This window comes from Mauremys mutica, chromosome 5 (genome assembly GCF_020497125.1).
Source record: "Mauremys mutica isolate MM-2020 ecotype Southern chromosome 5, ASM2049712v1, whole genome shotgun sequence".
In the NCBI taxonomy this organism is placed as follows: domain Eukaryota; kingdom Metazoa; phylum Chordata; order Testudines; family Geoemydidae; genus Mauremys; species Mauremys mutica.
The window spans coordinates 87,496,755-87,520,570 of NC_059076.1; the positions used below are offsets into that span (position 1 = coordinate 87,496,755).

Here is a 23,816-nt window from a genome sequence, read left to right on the forward strand (position 1 = left end):
AAAATATACCCTAAGTGCCCACTTGGAGACATTGATGACCTGATTTTTCAGAGTACTTAGAATTATGTAGCACTTCATACACTCAAAGCACAGCTCCCCTTGCCTTCAGTTGCAGCTGTCAGTGCTCAGTGCTTCTTCAAATCAAAACCCAAAATATCACGTTGGACACCCAGAAAATGAGGAACACACAATATTAGTGGCCACCTGTGAAAAACGTGGTTCATGTGACCTACCCAGAATCATATAGGAACTCTCATACAACCAGGGGTAGAATCAGATTCACAAGGGCAGCATTCAACTGCAAAACCATGAGACCTTCCTTTCTCTTCCTGCAATTCCTTTCCTGATCCACTACATACCTTCCAATTTCTGCAAATGAGGCACGGATCCTACACACAACACTTTCCTTCACTACACAACTGTTATTTATCCCCAGCACAGGCCTGGGGATGAATAGTTTTTTTTGATGTAATATACAGAGTAGGGCAGCTTCTGTGCTGTGCTTTCTGAGAGATTCAGTACAGAAGTTGATGCCCAGGGGGAGGTAGGGTAGGGGCAAAAGTTACTTTAAACCACATCTGTGCTACCAAGAGTCTTCTTCCCAGACCAGGCGACACTGCGGACACTAGTGTAAGTTAGAGCAGCCCCAGGGACCACTTACACTGGACTTTTGCTGCACTTGTTCTGGTGTCCAATGTACTGTATTTGCCCAGCTTCTTGTGAGTCTTCTACAGCTCCAATGTGCCATCAGACCAGTGACCAGAATGTGACCCAATGTACTCATGGTTTTTATTAATTGTTTTTCTTTTACTCTCTGCTCTATTCTTCAGTCTCCCTTTATTTGTTTTTCACTCTGTCTGCTCCATTTTCCACTCTATTTTTTTTCCCATTGGGTATGTTTCCTCTGTCCTCTCACGGCTGCTTCTATCAAGTGTTTTATAACTGCAATGCAAATGCCATAATTTTCCAGATGAACTGTCAAACCATGTTCAAGTGGGTTTGAAATGAGGCAAAATGCATTTGTCTATCCTGGTCTCTAACTCCTATTTTTCAGTGAGGGTTATATTCCAGAGCATTATGATAACACGTTAGCATGAAAATAGAACCCCCTAGAGGCTGTGTCTTGGCTATGTGTATTGGGAAATCCAGTGCAAACCACACCTTATTTTACTCTGATTACAGGTCTAAATTTTACTCTCTCTAACTGCACAGCATAAGGCAGTGGAGCTCCTATGGAAAACCTAGTCTCCACATACAGGAACAGATATGAGCACATATGTGTAGGAGACGTGTTGTCTGATGATCAAAGCATGGAACTTGGAGTTAGGTTCTGCAGTGTTCTAATCCTGGCTCTGACATCCTCTCTGGCCTTGTCTTAATTTTTCTACCTCAGTTTCCTCATCTATAAATGGGAGATTATATTACCCACTTGCTTCCCTATGTCATGGAGATGTTGTGAGGATTAACTCCTTAATATTTGTGAAGGGCTCCAAAGATGAAAAATACTAGAATACATAAATAGATTGATGACACACAGAAGTTCCATTCTCTCTTCTGCAAAATATACTCAAACTGCATATATATTTGCAAGCTGCTGTGGTTATGAAACCTTCTAAATGCAAGTTAAAACAGGTAAGGCTAAGGATCTGTTGTGCAACCAAGTAAAGGGGCTTGGGTTTAGTTTATTCACACTGAAAGAGATTTACTATCAGCTTGAGGAAATAGGTAATAGAAATCAGTTTAGTAATTCCACATACCCATTAGTTCTTTCCCACATTGCTGAATTAATTATGCTGATAGCTTTAATCTTCTACAGAAAATCTAATTAAAAAGGCTACTTTTTGATTGCAACAACTAATCATAATTTCAGTCTCTTGTCTGCTCTGAGTGTGTTTGTTTAGCAATAATATTTGCATGGTATAATTTAAATGTTGATTTCATTCAGGTGCTAGAGTCACTTTGAGTGTTTCTCCTTCCAGATGGCTATCAGCTGGGACTCAGCATTGATAGGCCCAAGAAGAGGGTGGTAAAGAATTAAGCTTGGATGAGGGTTGGCTCTGAGTCCTTGGAAAAGGGTTATATCTGCTGCAAAATTAAATCAGAAACTTTCTAGGGAAAATTGGTCCTGTATGCTCCTAGAGAGGTAATAATGAGTGGTTTAATTCAACTGCAAGGGGTTTGATTGTATAAGACATTAAAGGTTTTGGTATAATAAATCCTAGCACTTTAGTATTTCTAAAATATATAAATTGATCAAATTCTCACTGATAAAATGATTGTGGGGCAGTTTTTACTTTATTTCCTAATAGCTATGGTAAGAAATTAACTTTAAGCAACTGGCTTTTAAAAATCCTGCTGAATATACTGTATATGATATCTGTTAACTTGAATTCTGCTTTGATAATTGTCTATCAATTTGATAAGTAACCTTCTGTAAACAAAAAGGCTCTGAAGGTAGTTTTTACATTCTTTATTTTAGGCTTTTCCCTGGGAAGTCAAGCTAGTTATCGTCCTTGCAACTTGATTAAGTTGCCTATGATCTCATGAAGTTTGTCTATATTTCTTACCAACACTGGCAAGTGATGTCTCAGTACGGGGTGGGAGGGGGTTTGCTCCCACTCCTGTCTATGAGGAGGCTTTAGAGCTGTAAGATGGAACTGCTTTCCAGGTGCCTTAATAGAAATTAAATTGGCTTTACATTTGTTTAGAAATTGAAAGTTCTGTGCAGTGTCTACTAGGCCATTTTAAATAATGCATTAGAGAGCGAGAGAGCTCCCATTCTGCCGAAACCATATCTGATTTAACAATGGTTAGGGCCAAGGCTGAAGTAAATCAGGTTTTCTTAAAATACTTGTTCCTAAACAATTTTATAAATTAAAAAACTAAGTTACACTTGTTCAAGAAGCTGTAAATGTACCTGGCTTCCTCGCATGGGGACTTGGGATGCTGAGCCTGCAAATTACTGAATGTAAACGGATCCACGTTGAAGTGAATAGGGCTCTGCCTCCCAGCAGCTCAGAGATTTCCCCCTAGTCTCACAAGAAGTCTGTGTTAGAGGCAAGACCAGAAACTATGGCTCCTAGCAGCTATGCCCAGGTCTCCACTACCAGACTACAGTGCATCCAGTCAGGTCACTTAATCTCTGTATCTTTATTTCTGTCTCTCAAATGGAGATAATACTGATCTGACTCCCCTGTGTGGGTACCCGTCCCATGGCCCTCTTGCTTAATGCAAAGCTAGCATCTAGTTTACGGTCACTGCCATGTAATGCCTTGGAGAGGTGTGTGGGAAAGAGAGTTCACCACCTAACAAATATGTGGTCCAACTGTCAGACCAATGAAATTATTTTATGCAGAAGTATGTTACTAGATGCAGCTTTAAGGGAAGGAAATTTAGATGAGGTGAAAGGGGCTGTTGGTACTACACCATCCAGCAAGATGCCATTAGGTGTGATGTCAAAGCAGCATTGAACAAGCTAAGGATGGGAACAGAGGAGTGGCTGAGCCACTCCTCTCTCACCCCTGACTTTATGGCCTCAGTCATTGGGGCCGACATGGAGAGGGATAGTCATAAGGTAACAAACTGACATCTCAATGACTTGCTAGGACAAGGGTGGGAGGGAGTTCTTTGCAAGGACAATGGCAGTCATGAGACATGGGACCTGACCTTCCACCACTCTCAGTTATACACCTCTCCCATGCGGCACATTAACAGTGACTTGTCTCCTGCAGCAGGAGACTAGGACTCCAGGGTTCTACTCCTGGTTCTGCCACTAAATTCCTGGGTGACCGTGGGCAAGTCTCTTAACTTCTCTGACTCCCCGTCTATAAAATGGGGGTAATGTTATTGAATTACCTCACAGGGGGACAATGCATTGTCTACGTTTTAATGATTAAGTAGATTATTATAGTGCGAAGTCTATTAGTTGATGCCTGCTGCAGCTTGGTGTAGCGGTGCACAGGGAAGGCTGCCCTGTGCACTGTGTCAGTAGCCTAACTAGGCTGCCTTTTACAGAGTTTTAGGACAGGGAGGTTATCAGGATATATGTAAAATGAGAATTACTAGAAGGGGTTTGATGAGGAGAGGGTTTAACAGAAGCATTTGCTGTGGAAAGATAATCTGATTTATAAAGACAATGAAAGAGAAACAGCAGTGGGGCTTCTAGCCATGCCGAAGGGGTGTCAGAGTGGTCTAAGCACAAAATTTTGAGATCTGTAGACACCAGTTCAAATCCAGACCGGATTAGATCAGCTATTCATCTTCAAGGTAGATAGACTTAGCTCCATGCAGTTTGCTGTAGGAAGTATTCTGGCCAGGCCTTAAAAACTGGAGTTTGATGTGGACATTGGAGAGTATATGATGCATTTTGAAAGAGGAGGTTTTCTCAGTGTCATTACACAGACCATCCTCCCACTCACCCACCCATCTTGTGCTGCAGTTGGCAGGTGCCCTCCCCTCCCCACCCCCCTGCTCCCTCCGGAGGACCTGGCCCTCTATTCCAGTGGTGCTTTATGTGTATACTTTGGAGAGTGTTCTGGATAAAAAGTGCTGTGTAAAATGTTACAGGATACTACTCAGCCTGGACATACTGAATCAAGATGCTTTCTTTGGGACATATCCAGGGAACAGATTTCTTTCCCCTTGATAACCATCATTACAGTTAATGGTTAAAATAGCTGAATTAGAGAGTATGATCATAAATTCTAACTAACAGGACTGATTTTGTGACAAAGGCCCCAAATCAGTGCCATGTACAAGTGCTAGAAACCAGTCAGATCATCCCGCCAGGGAACATCCCTGTCACAAGGAGTATTCCTGGATAGGCAAGTGGAACAGTCTTACACTGCACCCTGTCTACATGGGTATGTTGGGGGAAGGCTGGAATAGGCCTAACCCCTCTGTGTTCTGGCTCTGCTGGGTTGCTGAACATTCATTCCCTTGGGGGACCATTGCAATCTGGACAGAAGTCAAGCATTTAGATTAGAAAATGGAAAATGCCACATTAAGCCTTATAGTTCAATCTCAATGCTGCCCTCTTGTGTTTATCCCTTGGAATGGTGTCATGAGGTATGTCAAACTATTTTATTAATTAATAACACATCTAGGGTTGCCAACTGTCTAATCACACAAACACCCTTGCCCCACCCCTTCCATGAGGCCCTGCCCCTGCTCACTCCATCCCACCTCCCTCCTTTATTTGCTCTCCCCAAGCCTCACTCACTTTCACTGGGATGGGGCAAGGAGTTGGGATGTGGGCTTTGGGCTGGGGCCAAGGGGTTTGGAGTGTGTGTGTGGGGGGAGGGGGGCGCTCTGGGCTGAGCCTGGGGAAGGAGGTTGGGGTGCAGGAGGGGTGCAGGCTCTGAGAGGGACTTTGGGTGCAGGAGGGGACTCGGGGCTGGGGCAGAGGATTGGGGTGCAGGCTCTGGGAGAGAATTTGGCTATGGGAGGAGGTTCTGACCTAGGGTGCGGGGCTCAGGGTTGGGATGCAGGAGGGAGCGTGGGGGTGGGTTCCAGCCGGGAAGCACTTACCTGAGGTGAAGCAGGGCTAAGGCAGGATCCCTGCCTGCCCTGGCTTCACGCCACTCCTGGAAGCGGCTGGCATGTCCGGCCCATGGGTGGGGTGCAGGTGGCTCTGTCTGCTGCCCCTGCCCCCAGTGCTGATTCAGCAGCTCCTGTTGGCCAGGAACCGTGGCCAATGGAAGCTGTGGGGGCAGCATCTGTGGGCAGGGGCCCTCCCTTGCGTAGGGACCAGACATGCTGGCTGCTCCCAGGAGTGGTGCAGAGGCAGGGCAGGTAAGGAGCCTGCTTTAGCCCTGCTGTGCTGTCAGACTTTTAGCAGTTTAAAATCTCCTGGATTGGCTTCAGTTGCCTCCAGGAGATTAAGCCCGATTCTGGGAGACTCCTGGCAAAACTGGAAGGATTGGCAACTGTAAGAGATCATATGACACTTGCAGAGACTTCTCACTAACCTTGTACACAGTAAGTTCCAGCACAGGACATGCAATGTTCACTTCAGACCTGAATTCCAATTGGTGTGATCTACAAGACAAGCTGAAAGAAAACGGTAGTCTTAAAGGTGGGGTGGGTGACCTTTAGAAACCAAAATCCTGTCCTCATCCTACCCCCATGTCTACCCCAGAGGAGATAGCTCAAGGGAAAATCCTGTCAGAGGAAGCTTGTGGAGTTTTTCTAACCCCTTCTCCCTTCCTTTCTTCTGTGGGCTCTTACCCAGCAGGGGGCATCTGTTGCATGGATACTCACTAATACACAGCTAGGCCCAAAAGCATTCAATAAGCTTTAATATCCAGATGTGGTGGGGTTGATCAGAACCTAATGACGATTGCACAGAATGTAGACACACTCAGACTCCTATTGAAAGAGCAGCATGGCAGATGACCTGCTTTAGAACCAGTCTGAGCTATCCAAAGGTTCACAAAACACTTAATATTGAGTAGGGTGTATGTGTAACTCACACCTCCTGGGTGTGGTGTACTGTCCCATCTAGTGGTACTGAGACCGCTTAGAGAAAGAGATTGAGTTTGCTCTACAGCCTTAGCTAATAGGCATGTAGCTTTTAGCTCATGCTGTAGAGGCTCATGCACTAAGCTCCAGAGGCCCTAGGTTCAATCCTGCCCACTGACAACTGGGGTCTGTCGGTGTTACATATACTAACACTCTTCTTTCTGACACAGTTTAGTTACTGATGGGAGATCAAGATGTTATTACGGAAGTCCCAGCAGCACTGAAACGGTTGGCCAAATACATGGTGCGTGGCTTCTATGGGGTAGAGTACTCACTGGTCCTTGATGTATTGATCCGATACCCCTGTGTGAAGGAGGATGACCTGTTGCTACTGCTCAAGTATGAACGCAAACAGTTGCGCACTGTCCTCAACACACTCAAGGCAGATAAATTTGTCAAGCTGCGCATGCGGGTTGAAACAGGGCCCAATGGGAAGAGTACAAGGCATAATTACTACTACATCAACTACAAGGTGCTGGTGGATGTGGTGAAGTACAAACTGGATCATGTGCGCCGGAAGATAGAAGCAGATGAGCGGGATTCAACTACTAGGTCCTCCTTCAAGTGTCCGTCTTGCTTCAGCACTTACACAGACCTGGAAGTAAATCAGCTGTTTGACATATTCACAGGTATGCCAGCTAGACTGCTCATCCACTCTCATCCTTCAGGAAATTGTTGGCAGCATTAAATGTGTCTGCACCTGTGCACATTTCGTAATAGAACCAGGTTGGTTGGATTATGTTTTTGGACATTTGCCCTAAAAAAAAAAAAAAAAAAGTACAAGGAAATAATTATTCTATGCAGCCACAATGTCTAATTGGACTTGTAGAATGAGCTGTGGTGACATGGAAGGGTGGTATTGTAGCTAAAATGCAGCCCTGGGGTTCAGATTAGTCTCAGCTCTGCTATGGACTTGCTGTTTGACCTTGGCCAAGTAGTTTAACCAAGTTTTACGTGTCTTTAATTTCCTCGCCTTTTAAAATGCAAGTAAGTTGCCCATTTCATCTGGGTGTTGTGAGGTTAAATTAATTTAATGATTATAAATGCATGAAGATCCTGAGGCAAGATGCCATAAAGTATTAATAAAACAATTTGAAATGCTATATTTTAACAACATTAACTAATTCTCCTAACGCCAGAGGGGGAGGTATAAGCATCCCCATTCTACAGATAGGGAACTGAGACAGAGGTTCAGTGTCTTCCCAAAGCCACAGAGCAAGTCAGGAGCTGAGCTGACATAAGAACTCAGGAGTTTCTGCCTCCTCTTCAAGCCAACTGAACCAGAAGTTGCATTTCAGATTCACTGGACAAGGCATTGGGAGGTATGATGCAATGACAATCTGACACCTACACTATAAACATCTGGGTAGCTGGTAAGGATGAATGAATCAGAAAGAATGAACAAAGCTTGATTTTGAAATTGTAAAGGGAATTTGCAGGGCTGTGTACTGGCAAAATCCTTGGCTTGTAAACTGAGCAAATTTTATCTGTAATCACTGAAACAATAAATATGGAAGCGGCTGATGGTGACACTTTTACAGAGTAACTTTTCAGAGTAGAACTATATATTTCAAACAGGCTCCTTGAGGTAGAGGTACTGGTTTTCACTTCAGGATTCAGCTAGAAATAGCGCCATTGTATTTAAAAGGACACTGTCAATTTAAACGTCAAATCTGCCTGAAAATATTTTACCTCTTGTTCCATGTTACATCTAAGATGAGTGAACAAGTATAAGATATTAGAAGAAATTGACTATACAGAAGATGTTGCCAAATGCACAATTTCTCTTTCCTCTGGTAGTCTCTGTGGATCTTTTACACAACAAGTGTGTCAAAATCAGAGGCAAATGGGTTTGTAAAACTTTCATTGTTCCCCAGGATTCAGAGGCAGGAATAGTATCAGCAACTCGTTTTTAACAAAAAATGTTGACATTAACAGATTTCAAGTTTGATTGTTTCTCTTCAATAAATGGTTGTAGCATGGAATTGGGTTGTTCTTTAAAAATCTTATTCATTGGGGGAGCAAAATCCTTGGCAAAGATCACTGCTAAATTTTTGTATCTTTTACTAACCTGTGAATTTCAAATGGGGGTGATGTTGCAGAGACTTTCCGCTGCACCTACTGCAATGCTGAAGTTGAGGAGGATGCCTCTGCGCTTCCCAAACGAGATGCTCGAACCTTGCTAGCAAAATTTAACGAACAGATCGAACCTATCTTTGCACTGCTGCGCGAGACTGAAGATGTTGTTCTACCACATGATTTGCTTGAGCCTCAGCCAACGGAAATTCCAGAGCTATCAGAAAGGTATGAAGAGAGATCTCTTCTCAATACAAGTTATAACTTATGGAAACACAATCTTTTCTGGCTCACTTCTTCCAGAGCATAATTTAAACTTGTAAATCTTTCTTCCCATGTAAGTAGGGGACAGAGAGTGGCCCAAGATGATGAGGTGAAATCATGCTGACTAGAATAATGAATTGTCTTTCAAAAGGCCACTAAGGCCTATATTTACATAATTTAGTTCTGACTCCTGTGCATCTAAGGTGCCACAAGTACTCCTGTTCTTTTTGCGGAAACAGACTAACACGGCTGCTACTCTGAAACCCATCTAAACATTGGCACCTTTTCGTCACTGTGCCTTCTTTAAAACTACCAGCCTACTCCTTCTCTGCATCTCCCTAAGATCCTGATAACGACTTAAAAAATTAGAACTAACACACTTTGCTAGGCTCTCCTTCACTTCTTTCCCTCCATCTTATTTTTCAGGCCAATCTCTTCCTTCTCCTATTATCTCCAACCCAGTTATCTGCTCTCTTGCTCCTGACTCCTTCCACTCCTAACCTTAATCCCCTTCAGTCACCCACCTGTCTCACTTTCCTTTCCACATTCAAACATGCCCTTGTTTTCCTCTTTTTAAAACTCCATTGGATTCACTCTCGCAGAACCCTCCTCTTCCTATTCCCCTTTAGCCTCTGTTCCTACTACTCTGCACTAAATAGTTTCTAACATTTCCCTCCAACTTTTTGCCATGTGGCTTTCTCCAACTTTCCTTCACAGAAATTACTCTCAGGAAAGTCCCCAATAACTGTTGCTTGATCAAGTTAAGCCCTCTTCCACTCTCCTCCCCCCTCCCACCCCGTGGCAATGTTTCTCATCTCTCTGCTCCCTCTGACATGGTATGTCATTATTCCCATCTCAACTTTGTTCCTCCCCCGCCACACACACACCCCTTTCTGCTTGTCTGAAGTCTGTGTTGATTCCCATGGTTCCCCCTCTATCTTCCATGAATGACTTGTCCCTCATCATTGATACCATTACTACTTGACTCCCATATTTGCTTAGATGACAGGTTATTTGTGTTTTTGTTTAACTTTCCCACTTAAGCCCTGTCTTCTCCTCTTTTCTTAATCCTTCCTATTACCCGAGCGCACAGCCTTGATGTCACTTTTGATTTTCCTCTGCCTCCTTTCCTGCACTCCCGGGCCCTCAAGCACATCTTATTGCTTCTTTCTCTAAACTTCCAAAGTTCTAGCCCCCCAAAACTACTCGTTGGCAGGCTTTCCTAACACTTCCTCCTTGACTACTGCTATTTACTTCTTGCTCACTTTCAGCGTTCTTGGTCTCCATCCCTATTTATATCTTCTTGCACACCTGCCCAACAACTCCTTTGTCTCCTCTAAACTTTATCCTTTTACAGAGTCTAGAATGGAGTCTCTTTAATGCTGCACTGCAACAAGTTCTTGCTTAATATATGCCAAGTTCCATGCATAGAAAATAATAAATAAACCTAAAATCTGTTCTAGTTTCACTGTTCTTTCTACTCTATTTGTCTTGTATTGTGCCTGAGTGGTTTGTGTTTGGATTTTTTATGGTTTTTTTCCATAACTGCTTAACATACAGACCTGTTATGTTTGGCATATCTGTAGTATATGGCACTCTTAAAAACTCCCAATTATTAAATGTGTGTATTTTACCCCTCAAATTCCAATATTTTTTTTCACGTTGGGGGGAGTTTCTTGCTTTTTAAAAGTTTATTATATTTCTCTCAATATTAATTTGGGCTACTCTTGTTCTCTTTACTCTCTACTGTCCTGTGAAAACCATGATATTAATCCTGACAATACACTTGATCCAAAAATGTGTTGTAGAAAAGAGTATGCAGCTATTAAGGGCTCAGAACCACACACGTTAATCATGGATTGGAGAGGAGATAAAATTCTCAAGATATGGTGTAGCTGGCCAAACTGAAATTAATCTTGTCAGTTTCCTTGATTTGAGAGATGATGTGGTGGTGGTGTGTTTTTGTGGGGGAGGGGGCTTTTAAATACCCTGGAGTTTCGGAAAGTGACACCCTGGAAGCAAGAATTAAACTTTTTTCCTTCAGCTTTGAACAGAAGGTGTGTTCAAGCATCCTGGACTCCAGTACCCATCCTGAGAAATGGGCCAACAAGAATTCATCTGTCAGTAATATGTATGTTCAAAACTTGGTCATTGATGTCCAAGATTCTGAACCAAAGAAGAAAGGGAAGGAAAAAGTGACTAAAGAACATCCTATATGGATGTCACAAAGTACTGTACAAGGAGCATCTTCATATGCAACTGACTCCAATATTGGTAAGACAAAGTTTGAGACCCTAACATTTGAATGTATGGTCATGTTTTGATATGTCCGTGTAGTTAGGAATGTACTGTAATTATCTCCTGACCACCACATTAGTAGCTGGTGGATACTCGGCACTTTTGAAAACTGTCCTCATGTAGGTACCTAAATACAGACTTAAGAACCTTGCTTTAGGCACCAAGTTCTGAAAATTCCCATCTTTTAGTAGCCTTATATTTTGAAATATCTTCTTGAACGATGTATTCTATGTAACAATACATCTTTGTAAAGCTCTTTGAAATCTGGGAATAGCAGGAAACTGAATGCTGCTTTAGGGATATTTATATCTGTACAAGTACCTGTGTAGGGAGACTTCTGCTAGTAGAGGGCTCTTTAAGCAAGCAGACAAAAGCTTAACGAGATTTAATAGCTGGAAGCTGAAGCTAGATAAATTCAAGCTGGAAATAAGGTGTATTAAGAGGGTAACTAACCATTTGAAAATCTTGCCAAGGAATGAGGTATTTTTTTTTCGATCCCTTGAAGCCTTTAAATCAAGGTTGGGGCATCTTTATAAAAGATGCATTCTAGCTCAATCAGACATTATGACCTGTGATATATAGGAGATAAGATTAGTTGATACTAACTAGTTCCTTCTGGCCTTTACAAATATAAATCTATACAGGACATGATTTTTCAAATGCTAGTAGTGATTCAGCATGTTCACCTAGCCTAGAGACACTTTAAAGTGTACTAACTTTCAAAAAGTGCTGAGCACTCCCTTTTGAAAACTGGGCCCTTTTGGGGCACCAAGTTTGAGAGAGACCTTATTCACTGATCACTTCTGAAAACACTGGCATCCGACTCCAAAAGCTGAACATGAGGTTTGGATTAGATTTATAAACAAAGATCTGAAGGCTTAAAGGAATACATCTCTACCCCAATATAAGCCTGTCCTCGGGAGCCAAAAAATCTTACCACGTTATAGGTGAAACCGTGTTATATCGAACTTGCTTTGATTCCCCCAGAGTGCGCAGCCCTGCCCCCTCACCCTCGGAGCACTGCTTTACCACGTTTATACCCGAATTCGTGTTATATTGGGGGTAGAGGTATATTCTGTACATAAGACTGAGGGGGGCAATCTACTTATAATCAGGAAACAAGTATTAACCACAGAACAAACCATTAAAGTAGGTCAGTTTAATCAAATATGATCTTGTTCAGAATTTTTCAGTAGAGGAGAAACAGTTATACAATGTGCCAGATGCAACTACAAAAAATATCTTTACTGGCTCAATGCTTCTAAGGTAACTTAAATAAGAAGCTATATTTCAAACATAAATCTAATTTTATTTCCTAACTGATGCATCTGGTGCTGAATTACAGAAGCAGCCAGGGTGCCATGTCTAGAAAACCATTGAAACAGGTATGATCAGTATCAGATACAATAACTACAGCTGAGGTGGCACTCTGTTTTAAAGGAGGGCTGGAGGTGCATTTACTGTCCATCGCTCTCCATCCCATTTTAATATACTTCATATACCCTACTTATAAATGAACAGGGAAACACTCATTCCATTCACTTGTGAAAGACGTCTTATCCTTTGATTGCAATTGTCAAACTTAAGTAGGATTGTTCAAGTGGCAAATTTACTGGTCTGTTTACATGTTAATCGTGTGTGGCTTATTTGGTGCTCTTTTGTTTTTGGGAACAGAAACATCCAAAGAAACTGATGACTCTGTTAAAGAAGCTGTTCCTGATAATGAAGTAATACGGACTCTTCTCATCCATGAATCTAAGTCTTCCTCTGGCACAGGGCATCCCCTTCCTCTTGCCAAAAACAAACTGCTTGAGTCAGAAAGTGACACCAGTGAATCAGAGGAGGAGGCCAAACATGCAAAACCTGTGGTAATTAAAGCAGCAGGGAGTGACTTGGAGCAGGAAACACTGGATCCTACAGTAATGGTTGCTGGGCAGGCCCACTTGTACAGTGAAGTTAGTGACAATCCAGAGCTAGTGTCACTTATGACAGACGAAGAGAGAGAAATTTACATCAAGGTGGGACAAGAAATGTTTCAGTCTGTCTTTGAGTAAATGCATGAATTAAAAAGCAGTTATACTGCACATGTAAGTTCTAGATATACTGTGTGAAGTTCCTGTTGTAGCTTAACCTACAGTTGTTGCTGGGTGAAACACATGTAAAGTTGAGGATATTTTTGTGAAGGTGGTGGTATAGTCTAAATCCGCTCCTTGGAGAGCTTGTTATTTAATTTTTATCCTGTTGCTTCTCCAAAGCAACAAAGTGAAGATGTTGCAGATGACCTTGGTTGGTTTCAATCTAGAGAATGTTTCCATATAGTTCCTGTTTGTGAAACTGTCCTAAATTTTGTTTAATATGCTAAGTATTGTAATGAAAAGACAAAATGTAATGCTTTAATTACTTTAGAAGCAGGAATCATCCTGTCTGATCAATAAATAAATCACACCAAGACAATTGTCTGAGTGCTAAAATAAATGCCTAAAACCAGGTGACCAAACCTAAATGGATTTAACAGGTCATGTAATCCATCTCCCTGCCAAGGTGATGTTAAATTAACTGCCGTTTCTTGATAAGTGCGTTAAACTCATCGCGGCTGTAACTCCTTCGTGCCAATGTGTCCAAGAATTCTTCTGGGGTGGATGCTTTTACCGTGGTGGAGTATTACAGGCAGAGCAATCAAATCCCTGCACCCAGATTTCTCTTTCTAGAGTTAACAACTAGCAATAATCGCGCCTCGGATTAATCTCATTGACTAATCAAAGCAATGAATAGTCATAACAGCTTGATGGCTAATTTAAAAAGAAAATTGTCTGGATTAGCAAAAACTTTTTGCCCTCTGGCAACCCCAAAAAAACAAAAACAAAACAAACCAACCCACACAGCTAAAAGAGATTACCAAGTGCTCTAACTGATCCCTTTTGGGATGGGTAGGACTTTATAAAAAAAAAATAAAAAATCTCAGCGTAAAGGGTGAGCTGAAGTGCCAGAGAAGAGGTGGGTTCCTCCATAGAAAATCACCTCATTCATAGTCTGAGGCCAGAAAGGCCTATTGCAATCATCTAGTCTGCCCTCCTGTACAACACAGGCCAGATGATTTTACCCACAATTCCTAGAGAATGTTAAGGGGAAAAAAATCCAACCTGATTTAAAAATTGCCAGGGATGGAGACTCCACCAGGACCCCTGGTAAACTGTTCCAATAATTACTTCTATTAATTTCTTGTTTCCATCTCAAGTGCTCTAGCTTCACCTTCCAACCACTGCAGCATGTTAGCCTTTGTCTGCTAGACTGAAGAGCCCATTATTAAATAGTTATTCCCCTCTAAAAATCTATAGACTGTAATCAAGTCACCCATTAGCCTTCTCTTTCAGCTCAGAGTGAACTCTTTGAATCTACCACTATGGCATGTTTTCTAATCCTTTAACAGTTTCTTCTCTGAACCCTTTTGAATTTATCAGCATCCTTTTTGAATTGAGCACCAGAACATGACATACTCATCATTCCAGCAGAGGTTGCACCAGTGCCAGATAAAGGAAAAATAACTTCTACTTTTACTGAAGATTCCCCTCCATCCTAGGATGGAGTTTGCTGTTTTGGCCGGTGTCACACTGGGAGCTCATGTTCAGTTGATCATCCACCATGACCCACAACTCTTTTTCAGAGTCAGCATCCCAGAACAGAGTCCTCCATCCAGTAGGTTTCTATGGTCTGTTGTTGGTTCTTATATGTATGTTTACATTTTAGCTGTATTAAAATATTCTTTGTACACATGGTTTACCAAGTGATCCAGACTGCTTCAAGTCAGTGATAGTTCTCTTAGACCTGGTCTACACTGGGGGGGGGGGGGGAGGTTCGAACTAAGGTACGCAAATTCAGCTACGCAAATAGCGTAGCTGAACTCAAAGTACCTTAGTTCGAAGTACTTACCCGTCCTCAGGGCGCGGGATCAAAGTCTGCGGCTCTCCCGTTGACTCCGCCACCGCCGTTCGCGGTGGTGGAGTTCCGGAGTCGACAGGAGCGCGTTCGGAGTTCGATATATCGCGTCTAGATGAGACACGATATATCAAACTCCGAGAAGTCGATTGCTACCCGCTGACCCGGCGGGTAGTATGGACGTACCTTTAGTGTAACTGATGTGAAAGTGAGTCCTGGAGACATTCTGAGGGCTAGTTTGTCTGTTCAGTTCTTTATTAAACAGCTGAAGTTGGAAGTCCAGACACAAAATATCTGAGGCCTTGGGCCAAGTGACTACTCCCATGTACATCCCACGCATTGACTGTAGTGCTTTAGGAAAAACTTCTGTCTACCAAAGCAGACAGATGTAGCTCTTTCTATTCATCTTCCCCTTGGTGGTTCAATGCTGACGTGCAAATTCAGAGAATACCTTGTTCAAGGAACTTTGAAATTCTAAAGAACATCTTAAGGCACTTATCACTATGAAACAGTAGTGATGTCTCCTCCAGTTGTTGTAACTGCAACAAGGAAGATTGTTTTAACCAATAAATACTGCAACCAATCTTTAGTTCAATGGCTAAAGTGGCATAACCATTTGGCAGATTCCCAACCCCATGTTTGAACCATAAGTTCAAAGATCTGCAGGCTTCAAGAGTACCACACATCTTAGGGGTGTCTTTTTGGCTTTGAGCCAAAAGCAAACAATCCTTATCAGTTTAATCGATGTAGAGATTAGAGAGGCTTGCCCCCTCTGTTCATTTCTCTCCCTGCCCCCCCTCCCCAAATTGTACAGAAGTTGAGCAGTTATTAGGGGGCCTATATTACTCCTCTATTCTGGACTCTAGTAGCATTGCAGCTGCTGAACAACTTGTTCCCCCAGTTGGAGAGAATGATTTCCATTGTCTAATGATCAGCAAGCAATAAGGAAAGGAGCAACAGATGCAATTACCGGAGCCCCAAAGTCAGGGATGCTTTCTGCACCATGTAGGGAAATAGCCAAAATAAGACTATTAGGATAAAGGGTGAAACATTTAAGTCAGGTATTTCAAAAGTAACAGTTCTCTTAGTTGGTACCAAAAGGCCCTGATGGTGATAAAATACAAGCTATTTTTGTTTGTCTACAGTTCTATAATGCACTGCTATTTTAAATGCATTGATTCCTGAAACATGCATATTCACTTTAAGGATTTGGTTAAATAAAAATAACTGTGCTCAATATACCTGAACTAAGTTAGCAATTGAAAGATTGCTGGGTTGATAGCTAGGGAAATCTGTTTAGTTTAAATATTGACTTGTACTGTCAAGTGTTAACTAACATTTACAAAATGCCAATTTGAAACCTAGAGTTAAGTGTTAATCTTACTTACTGAATGTATAATGTGTTAGTTTCTAATCTTGACTGTATGTTAATACCTGAACAGTTAAGTGTATTCAGTTTACATTAAGGTTACAAAGCTCAAAAGTGAGTGAACTGGACAGAGCTGGAACAAGGAAAGATTTAGTTTTTAATTGGATATAGAAGAAGCAACTACACAGTTAAAATTGGGGTACAGAGGCAAGGAACAGGCTCCACGTCTTGAACTTAGAGCCCTGTGGGGGTGGGGGGGGGGTTGTTTGTTGTTTTGAGGAATAGCACTAATAGTTTCAAGATTTATAGGGGATCATATTACCTTGGGGGAGGAGGGGACAATATGCAAGTCTGAGATCATCCTTGGGAACAATGACTACTGCAAGTGTTATTTGAAACTGACTCTTGTAAAGTAGGCTGTTAAAAATGAAATATTAGACGTATCCCTCAACACTTACTTCCCCTATGAAATTTGTCACCAGGTGCTATTCAAGTTCACTGTTAAGTGGCAGTGACTGAGGCACTGTCCTTTATGCCAGGGAATCAGACATACTCTGGAGAAACTAAACACTACTGAATCTAGTCAGTTTAGAAGTGGCTTATGATTATGCCAATTTAGTTTGTCACATTTTCCTATTCCTTAAATTTTGCTTGTGTAGAAGACCTATACAAAGGGGGAAAACTGATTATACAAGTGCTCAAATGCAGATCAAAGAAACTTCTCTCATACCATCTCAAATTATTGTAACAAACAGTTGTAGGTAAATACATTTTTGGAGCCCTTTAAACTGTTTGCAGTGCTTATACCAACATTGGGCCCACCCTCATTTAAATTCAGGTTGTTTTTTTTAAATCCAGCATCCATCACATGTAGGAAATAGTAATGATTTTTATCTCTCTCCAAAAAGTTAATCTACTTAATATTTGAGTTCCCTTAAATTCTCTGAATTCTACCTCCCACAATTAGACATTTTTAAGTTAAAGGTAAGCATTCATATTACTCTAAGGCTACAAGCTAAGGGTAGGATGCCCAGCTCCTTTATAAGTACTCACTAGCTCAAGTAGAAATAGCAGCACAGCACATATCCACAGGATGCAGGGATAGTGTATTCAGTACAGTTAAGTCATACCAGTGCCCCTGCCACCACAGCTACACTACTTATACTCCTGCTAGCTCTAATACACACTTGGTTGATATGTGAGCTAGGACACTCAGCCCTAGAGGTCATAGTGCAAACATAGTCCAAGATGACAAACACTCCTGTTTTCCTTACAACATCAATCATCTGCTTGGGCAATTAACAGTACAGCTACACCTACATAGTACTGTACCAGGTGAAGGGGAAAATCTTTGGGTTTTTTTTTTTTTTTTTTTTGGAAAGTTACCCTCCCCCACCACAGATTGATAGGAAAACTGATAGCATCCCTTTAAATGGCACACTGTACTGTCTACAAATAAGCATTCAATACAAAGCACTGCATGTTGTGCAGGAGAGCTGGATGCCTTCACACAGCATCATCAGAACTTCTCCAGAAACTATAAAATAATGGCTCAAAGACTTTACAGACAAGTCCAACCTTTATTTAAAACTACATTTTAAAATTACTAAACAAATCACAATGAATAAAAAAAATTAAGACAGAAAAAGAACAGTGCAGTAAGAGTAACTAGAGGATTCAGTTACAGCTGTTTAAACTGCCCTGGGCAGAAGTTAGCATATCTATCCTAAAGGCAGTAGTGTGTCAAACTAATTTACATTTTTATACAGATTCAAATTCAGTGAAGTTTGTGCCAATTTTCTATATGCACTAGTATATGTGGAAAGAGGCTAAGAAGGAGTTTCTGGAATTTTTTTTCATGCACTTTGGGCTCCAGCAGTTTCTGCAAAATAAAAATTGTATTCATTAGTGTCCAGGAACAATTACTGAATCTCAGATACACATCTTAACAGGTATATGTTTAAAAGTATTGCTGAGAACATCTTGACAAAACAAGTTCCTCCTCATTGTTGGTCTATACACAGTTTGCACATTGTGTTAGTTGAATAGGTGCAATCCATCATGTGGGCACTCTGATTGCATTAGGGTGCTTTTTATATGAAGTTACCAACTTAAGCAAAATTGAAAGAGGGTACTCAACCCACACCAAGTGTCCACAGAAGCAAGCTCCATCAATTTAACTAGATTGGTTTAGAAACCAAATCAATTAAGTGCAACTTGTGGGGAGACCAGCCCCTAGTGCCATTAAATGTGAATCTAACACTTAGGAGGAAAATTACATCTTGTTCCAATACCAGTCCCTGTTTCAGGCAATGACTGTTGCCATTGTACTAGCACTCTTTAATCTGACAAACAAACTAACGCTATTGATTCAAGGTTTTAAGACAAATTTTAAGTTCTATTTTTTCTTTTAAAAGTTAGGCTTACTGACATACAAATTCATTATTTTAATTCTGCCCTGAATTTAAAGAGACTTTTAAAACTAACAGTCTATTGTAGTGTAATTTTTTACACTTAGAAATTGAAATGTAATGACATATTTTGATCAGAAAGTAAACCAGAAAATATCAGTTTAAGTAATTAAGACCCATAATCAGCAAGGTATACCCAGGCTTTTAAAATACCACTTCTGGTTTTGTGACTTGCATCTTCATATCTTGAACAAGAGAGAGGGGGTTCAACCTCCTTTCCTTGTTCTTTAAGTATTCCTCTTATGCATCTGAATTACATGTCTAAAAATGCCATCAAGAGACTTCTGGTTACATCAGACTTAGGTGACTACTTTTTTAAAATCTACTACACTTGTTTTTTTCCCTGTCATTCTTCACCTGTTCTTTCCCCTATTCAAAATGTAACTAAAGTTTAGCACCTGCATCTCACCTCGCTTCAGCAGTCACTGCAGATTAAGACTTTATGCACAGATCTGACCCCAGTCACCTATGAACTAAGGCGTTTTGAATCACATAACAAAAGTGTATTTAACACTATTAGGCTACTCCTGGGGGAATTCTGCATCACTGTGCAGGTGCAGAATTCACGTCCTCCACAGATTTCTTTGCTTCCCTGCAGAAAAGTGACTTCGGATAGGAGAGCAAAGGAAAGCCATAAGAGCAGTCACACAGCACTCCCTGGCAGCACAGACAGGTTGGTTCGGGCACCTGGAGCAGCCAAGAGAGATGTAAATCAACACTGGAGGAGTGTGAAGGGGTGGGCAGTCGTGTATATGAGAGAGACAGACAGACACACCCTGTCCCTCTCACTCACTATTGCAGCATGCTTGGCATGGAGGAGAAGGGCTTCGGGGTGTGTCTGAGGAGGTAGGTGTGTCTTTGTGAAATACCCAGGAGCTTAAAACAGGTGTAAAAGTTTTAAGGCTCCTTTACATGGCCAGAGTGGTGTAAAGGACAGCATGGCCTTATAAATATTTAAATGATTAGAACTGGTCTAAATGTTTGGACTGAAAAAGTACTCCATAAACTATTTGCTACTGAACTTTCTGGAGATAGTCAGTAGCCAATATAAATTGTAAGTCTGATTCCCCAGCCCTCACTGGCTCTTCAGTTGCCTATGATGTAACACTGAGCATATGGCTGCATATATTTGTTGACTAATAACTAGAAAAAAAAAAGGGTCAAACCTAGCTACATTACTATTAGGCAATGTTTTGGGGGATTTCCTCCAATGCTCCTCACTCCCATTCTCCAAACATTGTATTGTAGTTTAAATAAATTACCGAAATAATTGAAACCAGCATAATTATATTGCAGTATTTTGATAAATAAAATATGCAGAATTTAATTTTTTGGTGCAGAATTCCCCCAGGAGTAGCTGATGTATAACTTACAATATCAGATCCTTCCTTACCATTAACTTCCCTTAGAAAAGGATTGCTTCTTTAGTCATAGTCAAGAATATCTTGACAGGTAAAAATTAGTGGAAGCAGCAGCAGAAAAAAGAACATTTATGTCAATACAAATTTTCCAGTATGTCATAATGAAAACTGATACACTGACAATCGGAAGATTGAGTTTTCTTGCTTTACTCAGCAATAATCCTGAAGGTTTTAGACCCTAATAAAGCTTAACTCTCCCAAGAGGAGATTCATGAGTTAGGAATTTAAAGAATCTCTCACCAGGTTCTTTCAGTGTTTGAGAGTCTCCAGCTAATTCTTCACCTTGCGTTCCATCACCATCTAGTATTGCATCAGACAAAGTGTTAGTCTGGGCCTCGGCCATCATTTTCTTCATTAGCTCTGCCTTGGGAGTGGATAAAACAAATTAGTTTCCAAAGTCATATGTATTTCTTCCCTCCCCACATCCCCTCATTTAAAAAACAAGACTCAGTTCTGTGATGGCCACTTCTAAGTACAGAAAAGCGCAAGCAAAATACCTCTGAATATATTGTGAGTTTAAGGGGCAAGTCTTCAACTTTCACAAAGTCATCTTCATCAGACTTTTGACTTATGTTTCCGGACCCAGCTTCCTGTTGATGACAGAATTTGACATTTTAAGAAGAAAGCAGAGATGCATGATTCTGTTCTAATACAGATATCTGATAATTCTCTTAAAATATAACTAAAAATAAAAGAAATGAAATGAAGTGCCTGTGTGCTCAATTTAACCTACAAACTGAATGAGTCTGGAGAGAAGGCTTAACTTTGAAATGACAAATTTTCTATTCAAGACAGACAATATGGAAACTCAAGCTATACGTACATATTCATTCACTAACACAGGTGACTCTGTATCAGGGCTGCCAGCCATGGAGCTTTCTGGGCTTCCTGTCAAGGATTTGGTTTCTGATATCTGAATTTCATTTACTAGTAATGAGGGGCTTGGCTCTTCAGTTGCTGACACCTCGGTAGCAGTAACAGACTCAGCTGCACTGACTGTTAGAAGTTGCTTATTCTCCAGCATATTGAGATAATGAGGCAAAATAGCAGGCACATCTTGTTCATCTAAAAACACAAAGCATTTTAAACCAGACATGGATTTTGACAAAGTAAATGGCTTAATTTTTTTTTTTTAAATTCAAATGAACAACAAAAGCAAGTTTCCAGCAGACATTAGTCAATCTGTCTTTGACAAACGGAACAGGAACAGAAATCAATTTTGCTGAAATATTTGAGAGGGCAACAGCCTTGTAAACACTCAGTGCAAACTAAAATGAACCTAATTAAAAGCCAATATATCAAGTTACAGATACCACATATTAAATAAATATCTTCCTGAAGTTTACAGGCTAACCTTAAAGTCAAGAGTCATTTTGTAAATACAGAGATCAATTGTGGCAAAAAACTTGACCAATCTGCCTAGTTTATAGATCAGATTCATAGTAAGCGGTTCAATATTTCAGGCTTTTTTTTTTTTAAAGTTATTTCAAAGAATGTATAAAAGAGATACTATAAAGCCATAATTTACAAGAAAAACTCATTTATCCCAGTAGGTCATTTTAAAATACTGTCTGTGTATAAACAGTGGCATCAAAATCAAATATTTTAAGTTTAGAAATTAGCGCAATTTTTTACTGGTAAATTGCTAAAGTGCAAAACTACACTCCTTTTAAAGTTGTTTGGTACTAAAACAGAGTAATCCTTAGCAGTGTTTTGGAAAGTTAATCAATCTGCAGTTGTTAAACCACAGATTTGTTAAGCTTATTAATTTAAAATTCTGATTTTTAAATTAGCTTTTTAAATCATCCACAAACTTTATATCAAAACAAAATGTAAAATACAATCTTTTGAAGGCAAGGTTAGTATTTTTTTTTATGATGAATCAGCATATTGTGAATAAGTTCGTTTTCTTCCCTACACTGAAGATATTAAGAGAGACTTGACACTATTCCCAGGAGCGGGTACAACTTTAGAACAGAATGGTGCATGTAGAAAGGATCTGACATGAATGTTGAAGTTAAAGCACAATTATTATTATGACTGATGGGAACTTAAAGGGCAAATGTACAATGTGAGTTGCACATAACTGTCTCCTTTTCTTTTAGTCTGTGTATGCTCTTCTTACATAAAAATTTTAAACCGTACAATGTGCAGAATTTCTTAATATGTTTTGCATGACTGCTGAAGCACTACAGAATCCAAAGAGATAGAGTTGTCAATCTATGAGAGGAGCATGTGTCAGTGCAGAAAACAGACTACTGCTAATTGTCTGTAATAGAAAATAAATCTTAGGTGAGAAGACACAACCATCATGACATGCGGTAGACTGGCCATCTTTTGCCAATAAGTAGCCAAGAACAGAAGGGCAATTTATTTTTGGAACAGTTATAGGAGTGCTGACACATTTTCCCATCACTTCTCCAGTAGATATGGATTTGATTTAGTCCCCATCTAAGATAAGATTTCTCACACAGGAAAGATCACAAATATTTTTAAACACTTATTATTGACAATGAAGGATGAAAATGGCAGGGAGTGAGAAGAAGGCACAGCAGCAATTATCTGTTGACTATGAAATTCAAGCTTTATGTTCCAGTTTACTAAAGTATTATCCTTATCAGCTATTATTCAATAGCATGGGTTATTTTTTTTCTTGATACAAGAATATTCAATTAAAATTGTGTGTGAACCATGATATCAAAACAGTCCATAAAGTTATACTATGGACAAATGTCAAAATGCAACCCGATCATATACACTCAATTATATTGAGGTTTCTCTTTTAAAATGCTTGTTTCTTCTTATTTAATACAATTAGATTTCAGCACATGCAAGATCAGTAAAACAATCCAATTTAAAAAAAATGAATACATTCTTACAAGTTTAATCAACTTCTTCCTTCTTGTAGAAGGCAAATTTACATGAAAGTGACAGTATGATTTTTTTTTTTGGTTATGTACATAATTTAAAGTTTTATTCAGATCTTACCTTTCTGCTTAGTTGATAAAATCTCATATTCATTTGGTTTATCAGATTTATCTGTTGGAATCTATATGGGAAAAAATCATGTTTAGACGAGATAAACTTCTATTAGGGAGAGTTCAGTAGTTCATCTAGTCTACCCCTCCCTGTCTCAAGCCCCACACGAGGTATGCTTGTTCCTTACAGTATAACCGCCAACATCTTGTCTATATTAGTTTAAATACTCAGTAAGTTCTACTGTTTATTCCTGTTCTACTGTTTACTTCTTTTTACCTTATTAGTCCTCATCATAAACCCATACATCAAACTGAAAATCTCCTCTATCAGCATTTACATCATTCAGTACTTTTAGACAGTTATACTTGCCTACCTCTTAGGCATTTTAGCAAAATGAACGTGTTTTTAAAAGGTCTTTATAGGTCAGTCCTTCCAACCCTTCACTCACTGGCAAATTAAGGAACAAGTCTCTAGAACCAAATC

At 40.3% G+C, this 23,816-nt stretch overlaps 2 protein-coding genes across 14 annotated transcripts in view; one reads left to right on the forward strand and one right to left on the reverse strand.

Annotated features, from left to right (window-relative positions):
- The first annotated feature begins 1,983 nt into the window (after positions 1-1,983).
- On the forward strand, positions 1,984-13,611 carry LOC123370788 (general transcription factor IIE subunit 1-like). 3 transcript variants are annotated; one of them, XM_045017587.1, is made up of 6 exons: positions 1,984-2,143; positions 6,693-6,766; positions 6,995-7,151; positions 8,625-8,826; positions 10,907-11,136; positions 12,829-13,611. In XM_045017587.1, the coding sequence occupies exons 2-6, from the start codon at positions 6,704-6,706 to the stop codon at positions 13,212-13,214; spliced, it is 1,038 nt and encodes a 345-aa protein (XP_044873522.1). In that variant the 5' UTR covers positions 1,984-2,143; positions 6,693-6,703; the 3' UTR covers positions 13,215-13,611. The 3 variants fall into 3 exon arrangements, with proteins under 3 accessions (XP_044873522.1, XP_044873520.1, XP_044873521.1); XM_045017585.1 differs by having other exon boundaries at positions 6,693-7,151; positions 12,829-13,609; XM_045017586.1 differs by having other exon boundaries at positions 6,693-7,151; positions 12,835-13,609.
- A 4,411-nt stretch (positions 13,612-18,022) lies between these two features.
- The window catches only part of PCM1 (pericentriolar material 1), a 75,049-nt gene continuing 69,255 nt past the window's right edge, over positions 18,023-23,816 (reverse strand). For all 11 annotated transcript variants that reach the window (XM_045017756.1, XM_045017754.1, XM_045017752.1 and 8 more), the window contains 5 exons: positions 23,343-23,403; positions 21,178-21,419; positions 20,852-20,944; positions 20,595-20,718; positions 18,023-18,344 (listed from right to left, as the gene is read on the reverse strand). In XM_045017756.1, coding sequence (XP_044873691.1) covers positions 18,319-18,344; positions 20,595-20,718; positions 20,852-20,944; positions 21,178-21,419; positions 23,343-23,403 — 546 coding nt within the window. In that variant the 3' untranslated portion in view covers positions 18,023-18,318. The remainder of the gene's footprint in view (positions 18,345-20,594; positions 20,719-20,851; positions 20,945-21,177; positions 21,420-23,342; positions 23,404-23,816) is intronic.

Bases quoted from the DNA above. Each gene is read 5' to 3' on its own strand.
- LOC123370788 (XM_045017585.1), top strand. From the start codon at position 6,704: ATGGGAGATCAAGATGTTATTACGGAAGTCCCAGCAGCACTGAAACGG. The intron at 7,152-8,624 runs GTATGCCAGCTA...GTGATGTTGCAG, and splicing joins GCTGTTTGACATATTCACAG to AGACTTTCCGCTGCACCTAC. The intron at 8,827-10,906 runs GTATGAAGAGAG...TTTTTCCTTCAG, and splicing joins ATTCCAGAGCTATCAGAAAG to CTTTGAACAGAAGGTGTGTT.